General features: G+C 42.3%; 1 protein-coding gene across 1 annotated transcript in view; it reads right to left on the bottom strand.

The window, feature by feature from the left end:
• Nucleotides 1-6,574, bottom strand: part of CPA2 (carboxypeptidase A2 (pancreatic)) — a 9,030-nt gene extending 2,456 nt beyond the window's left edge. The window contains exons 1-7 of the mRNA XM_010076172.1: nucleotides 6,510-6,574; nucleotides 4,040-4,121; nucleotides 2,551-2,685; nucleotides 1,701-1,799; nucleotides 1,045-1,146; nucleotides 782-883; nucleotides 1-56 (exon numbers count right to left, since the gene is read on the bottom strand). Coding sequence (XP_010074474.1) covers nucleotides 1-56; nucleotides 782-883; nucleotides 1,045-1,146; nucleotides 1,701-1,799; nucleotides 2,551-2,685; nucleotides 4,040-4,121; nucleotides 6,510-6,574 — 641 coding nt within the window. The remainder of the gene's footprint in view (nucleotides 57-781; nucleotides 884-1,044; nucleotides 1,147-1,700; nucleotides 1,800-2,550; nucleotides 2,686-4,039; nucleotides 4,122-6,509) is intronic.
• Between the last annotated feature and the right edge of the window lie 345 nt (nucleotides 6,575-6,919).

The raw sequence follows: 6,919 nt of genomic DNA on the forward strand, positions 1-6,919 counted from the left end.
TCCATTTTGTTCAGCAGAGAGGTGACGGATGGATCCTGCCCATAGTCGGAGGCAATCTAAGCAGAGACAATATGGTACGTCGTGATTATCAGCATATTCCTTTCCCGCACACTTACACTCTAACAGCTAGGTACAGAGGCAAGCCTGCCTTTCAGGGCAGGGAAACAAGAAACGTTAATTCTCTGCTGGCTGTAACAGTTCCTCGTTAGACTTGGAGCTTGGAGAGGACAATTAATCTGTTTTACTATGTTATTCTGAAGACATGGAAGAGGGCAACAAAATTATCTCCTGCCTGTCATGGAGAATGGGCCAAGGCTGGCACTAAGATTGAGATGGATTAGCCAGGCTGGAAATACACAACTGTGCTGCGCTCCTCTGGCAGTTTAGTCATTTTCAGCAGAATTTAAACACTCATTTATGCAGAGCTGGAAGTTTTGGCACTTTTGCGGAAGGTAGCCAGCAACACAGTGTTTCTCTGTGTTGGAAAACCAAATTAGCAACTAATCTTCAAGAAATCCTCGCTATTTGTATAACTCCTCAACAATTTCACCTGAGCTACTACATTTTGTCTACCTAAACGTCTCCCAGCTGTTCTAACAACACACAGATTTTTCATTCATTTGTTTGGACAGCTGCCATATTCTCTCTGGAGTCAGCAGTGTTTTAAGAGGGGTGAAGGAGAGTTAGCAGAGCTGGCTAAACACATACAGGTGTGATATACTTTTAAATAGTCAGAGGTATTCTCAAGATAAAGAAAATAATCAATCCCAGCTGAAGTGACCTTTTTAGCTATCCATATCGCACTCGCTTGGGTCACCCACTCACGGGAATGGATCCCGGCATCAAGCCAGATTGCAGGACGGTCGCTTCCTCCGGTGCTGAACTGTCAAACAAAACAGAAAGTTTTAAAACTCTCACGGATGCCTTTTAGTCAAGAACATCCCATATAGATGCTTTGGACTGAATTGTGCTGTACCTTTCATGTGTGTGTAGATTAATCTATGCATACACATGTATGCACACATTCTGTGATATAAGTCCTACCTTGAGCACATACAAAGGCCGCTTTTCATAGGATTCCCCAATCTGGAGCTTCCTGACAATGCTGCTGTACTCAGACGCGAGATAATCCAGTTCTGCATAAATCTGAAATGAAAAGTCGTGATGCCACTTACATTACGTTTATGTGTAGTATTGCCCGATGAAATCTACTTTTCTCTCCTTGTGCCTTCATTACTCTGTTGTCTTCAGGGTAGTCAGTGCTGTTCCTAACATCAAAAAGTAGAAGGAAGCACTGCTACATCGTCAAGATCTACTTATTTCAGAAAAAGAGTTCAAACCCCTATTTAAGAACTTCTGGTAATAAAAATACCTTTTACTCTGCTTGATAGCTACTGGTTTTCCTGTATTTCCCTATTTCGAGATTCATTTATTTCTCAATCTCTCTTGAGGGTCAGAAGGAAAGGTTTTGACAGAACTCTGCAGAAGAGTTTATGAGAAAGTATGATCAACACTGGCCTGTTCCAACATCCTGCCAGGGAGAGTGGTGACCATGAAATTAATACATTTAAAAACAAAACCATGTGCCAAAATAAGCTGGAAATACATTTTTAGATTCTAATATAGGATGACTGATTGAAGACAGCATGAAAAAAGGCCAGGAAAAAATAATCCTTTTTCCCCAGAGCTGAAGTACTCACAGAATCTAAAGAATTGTAAGTTCCATAGTTGAAGCTGCTCCTGCTGCGATCCCTTGGTTGACTGCAGGCCATATCTTGCTTTTCTTTATCTAGAACAACCTAAAAGAAGCCATTCAAATGTTGAGAAAAGAGTGTTTAATTTTCAAACTTCTAACCAAATGTTTATCTCAAGTAACGAAACGGAGACTCCAGCCCCAGCCCCAAACTTCCCACAGCCATGAAGGAAACAGCTGCTTCTGCTGAACGTTTCTGTAGCGACGTGGGCAGGAATATCAGTGTTTAAATGGTCAGTATTAGGTTTGAAATGCTTGTTAAGATGAACAAGAACTGCACTGGAAAACTTGGGGGAAAAAAAATTTAAAAGGCAGTGTTTCTGCTGAGTTAATGCTATTATAGGTGCCATTTTGGGATTATTGCTCCTGACAAACGTTGGATTAGTGCCCAAGAGGGTGACTTTTCTGTCACACAGTGGTGGGTGCTTTTGGATTATGATTCTGAACTTCTCTTAACACAGTTTAGTGTTGTGGTTCCCAAATGTCTGAGGCCAAAAGACCACACGAAATTCCTCAGGGGTTATCAGAAGAGCTCTATGGACCCTCTGAGTTTATTGATGTCACTATTCAACATGGTCTTGAACAGCATCTGCAGAGTGATTTCCACAGCTTCCAAGCACAGCAGTGACCCACAGCTCGTCTTTGAGAAATGAATCCACAAACTACAAAAATAAGGGGAGAACCTCATGGAAAGCAGAGTATAGAAGAGTCCACGTTAATGAATGAGGCCAGATTGTGAATCACTATTTCTTTCCAAAGTATATAAAAGCTAAATAAGTGCCAATGGCATTGCCCACCTGCAGATCTTCGATCAGGATGGAGTATTCAATCCCACAGGACTCCAGAAAGGCTTTGACTGCTTGGACATTGTTAGCTGGGATTCGCACATCCACGGGGAAGGCAGGGGTGGAGGGACTTATCCAGAAATCAAGCTGGAAAGAGAAAGGAAAATGGATTTGGTTTGGGGACAGTGTCCTGCAAACAGCTCTTCTAAAGCTTTAGAAACGCTGATTTCTCCCAAACTGAATGACTCCTTCAGCACTGAGCCCCATCATGCTCGCAGCACACTCCACTCTTTAGTTTGGCCTCACCACAACCTTGTATCAATGAACGTGACAAACTCACAAAAAAAACAACAAAGGTTCGCAGGAGGCTGAAGTCAGCATTTTCACTGACTTCAGAGCTTCAGTCATATAAGCAAGAGGAAATTTTAGTCTTCTATGATGATTTTACTATTTTCCCTTTTACCAGAAAGAGTTTCAAAAAAAAAATCTCCATATTACAGTATTAGCTAATATGAAACCCATTGTTTTTATTTCTCCTTTGGTAAGGCTTTCCTAAATTCTAGTTTCTATACTATTCAAATCAATATTTTTAAAGAAAGTTGTCCTGGTTTCGGCTGGGGCAGAGTTCACTTTCTTCCCAGCAGCTGGTGTGAGGCTGTTTGGGTTTGTGCTGAGAAGTTGATCACACATTGATGGGCAGAGCTGCTGCCAGGACAGTCAAGGACTTTCCAGCTTCTCTGCTGTGCCCGTGTCTGCAGGGGCAGGAGGAGCTGGGAGGGAGCACAGCCCCAGTGACCAGCCCAGGATTCGACCTCAGGGTTAGGACTGAGACCCAAACTGGCCCACGGTCTGTTCCATGTCATGCATGGCATGGCCAGTATAGAAGAGGATCTTCCCTGGAAGTTCTTGTTCTTGGGGCCACCCCTCTCTTTTGGGGTCATCTCTCATGGGTTGTTCTTATCTCAACCCATGAGTATCTTTTCCCTTCACCCCTTTAATCCTCTCCCCCATCCTCAGGAGGATGAGTGAGTGGCTGTGTGATATTTGTTGCTGCTAACTGGGTCAAACCACAACAAAAGTGATAATAAAAATTCTCACCAATGGCAATAGAACAGTAATAACCTAGAATTTCATAGTGTTTTTTCCTGTTTCCATACAGTGTAGACTGTAACTAATAAATTCCTCCCACAACGCTGGGAAATAAGCACAAAAACATTAGCATCTCCACTTTAAAGACAAGCTTTTCGATACTACGATTAAGAGCAGATCAATTCAAATATGCTTGTAAATCCAGGAAGAAAAAAATGTGAATGCAGGCACTCCTCAAAACCAGGCTGGTATTAGAACTTGCAGATCAAACACCAAGTACTGAGACAATAAATTTACTTATGGGAGACGCCACCGTATGGGACAAAATTTCCAAACGTGATGCAAAGTCCTACCCTGATAAGTCCTACCCCAGTCTGAGATGTTAAAAAATGCTTCTGTGGTCACAGCATACCTCAAGGTGTTCCAGTGATTCCAAAAGCTGTAACTGCTTAAGCTCCTCCTCATTTCTTGTCTTGATTCGGAGAACCTGATGCCTGCAATAAATCAATAAGTCTTTAGAAACCATCTCAAAAAGGAATCTGGTTGAACTAGATTGTTATTAAGATCATGAATTTGGTGGGTAGTTACTGGCATGCTACCAGCCGATACAGACTTTTTTAATGCCGTTGGCTTAGTGTCACCCAAGAGTTTCACCAACAACCTGCAGGGCCAGCCTCCTATTCACGCACTAGATTAGTAACTAGTTAAATGGCAATTTTAAAGAGTTCATCTTAAACAAGACATCAAGTGGATGAGTTTTTAATTGCTTACAAGGATCTGTCTTGCATCTAGCAGTTATTTTTTGTCAACAACTTGCAGGAAAAAAAAATTCTGGTTGAGTTTGCAAATAATCAAATATTTGGGGAGCAAAACCAAACACTAAATACGGGGTTTATTTCTTCAGTTTAGTCAAAGACAGCTGACAAACTTCCTTGTGCTCTCAGAAGCTGATAGCATCAGAGGGCAGCTTGCACCATTCCAGGTGGAATGAATCATCTTCTGCAAGTTCCTCACTCCACCGGTTACAGAGGTAACCTCAGCGATTAACGTAGACTGCATCGTACAGCACACAGTGATCACAGCACACAGTCTCAGTGTGGTTTTTACATCACTAAAAACATATATCCCATTCAATTCCATCATGTTCCAGGCTGCTTGGTAAAACAGGTACAAGCAAACAGCACCAGGAGGAGACGTTGATGAGCCCGGGCTTGTTCAGGCTGATCTAATTGCAGCCTACAACTCCTTGGAGGGGAGTTAAAAAAAAAATTACAAACTCTTCTTGATAGGGGTAGAAGATGACAATAAGAGAAAACAGCTCCATGCCTCGCTTTGAGCAGGAGGGTGGACTGAAAACTTCTGGAGGTCTCTTCCACCCAACACTTTTATGAAATTACAAAAGGATCTATGAACAACAAGGGAATGCAACAGTTGGGGGACAGTAGCTCCTATTCTGGAGAACCAGGGGGGGATTCTGAAGGAAACCTGGAAGCCACGGTGAATAATCATCTGGAAGTACAGCCCGGGGTCAATGCCATAGGCAAAAGCACCGATGTGCTCCTTCGCTGTGTAGCCTGGGGTTTACTGCAAGTGAGCCGAGCATTAATCCTGCATTTGCAAATGGCATTTGGTGGTTAAAGCGTGTGTTTGTCTTCATTCTCTTCCCTATGCATCTGCCTTTGGCTACGGTTGGAGAGAGAACAAAAGTCCACAGAATTCCATACGCTGACCTGGCCGAGCTGCTCTGCTGGCACCACTGCAAGCAGAACTGAAAAAAATCGACATGAATAACTGTGGAATTGGAAAAACACATCTTAAAACAAGGTAAACAAGGGACTTGGCATACGAGCTCAGTTATGTGTGTGTTTATTTAGTGGTGTGGCCTCAGCTGCTGAGAAGAGACACCCACTAACACCAGGTTCCCCAGTCTGGCCAGTTGAGGTGTAAGATTCTTCTGATGGACCAAGTTAAATCAACACTGAAGGCACTTTGCCACATTAATAACTTATTGTTGGATTCTCCACCACCATAAGATTTGTTTCTGGAGTGGATTCTTCTGTGAAGAGATGAGGGTCATTAACCATGATACTGGATGTGACTGAGGAATGAATTAACGAGAATCCAGTGTGTGTTATGCCAGAGCCTAGATTAGATGATCAAAACATCTTACAAATTTACAAATCCTAGCGTTTTAGTAAATTATATGTATTATTTCTTATTCTTAATCCTTACATCTTCATATACAGATTTACTCACTGGAATCTAGTGCTCACTACACCTCAGGAAGTATCTGTTATGGTTTTTATCATCTTCTGTAAAGGTTCTTACACAGTCAGTAAGACTGTGAGGAATACACCAGAAGGAGATAATTCTGCAATGCAACGTACAGAAAAAGGTCAGAAATAAAGATTCAAGTTGCTTAGAAATGTTCTAAAGAGGATTAAGCCTTTAAAGAGAAAAAAGAAAGCTCAAAACCAAAGAGAAACTAGTCATCTTTCCGATCTGAAGCCAGGTTCTGGTATTTCAACTCTGCTTTGTGCCAGACCAGATCCGTCAAGCTGAACGCTTGAGCTTTGTGGCGAGGTTCAGCTCCAGATCAAGGCTTGAGTCTGCTCCCTAGGCACAGCCAAAGCCAAAACAAAGCCTTGGGTGAACGTAAATTTAGGAGCTCAACTCTGCAGCTAGGCCCTTCTCCTTAGAAAACCCAAATGAAACCAGAGAGGGGTTCCTTCAAATACCAGAGTACCACAGCCACAAGACAGGTCAGTCATAACAATCAAGGAATGTGCCCCAAGCAGGTTTTGTAAAGTTAAGATTGTGAAAAAACAACAATTGGAAAATACGGCCTTAAATGAAAAGTCTTCCGTAAAAGCATAACTCACCCAACAAAAGTTTCCAGGCACAAGGAAGCCCCGAAGAGGGCACTGAAGATCAAAATCAGCTTCATGTTGGAGGTGAAGTTCAACTCAGCCTGGCAAAGGTGAATTTATACAGAACTTGTTAAGAAAACCTTTTTTTTTTCAGATAAAATATATCTCTATTCCATGCGACTACGTTCTCACATTTATCAGTGCTTTCAAGGCAACCAACAGATAGGAGGCTGATTTCACCTCCAAAAAAATATTTTCCGCTGACGCATTCAAACCAGTAAGAGTTGTTTTCAAAGCTTTCCCCACAAAGCTCCTCGGTGCCCTTTTACACATTCTTCTACGGAGAGGAAAACAGTCAAACTGAATGTCATCCCAGCTCTCACTGCGGACAAAGAGCTCTACCAGTTGACTCTTGGTCATGG

Source organism: Pterocles gutturalis, unplaced genomic scaffold, assembly GCF_000699245.1.
Source record: "Pterocles gutturalis isolate BGI_N339 unplaced genomic scaffold, ASM69924v1 scaffold15393, whole genome shotgun sequence".
Lineage (NCBI taxonomy): Eukaryota > Metazoa > Chordata > Aves > Pterocliformes > Pteroclidae > Pterocles > Pterocles gutturalis.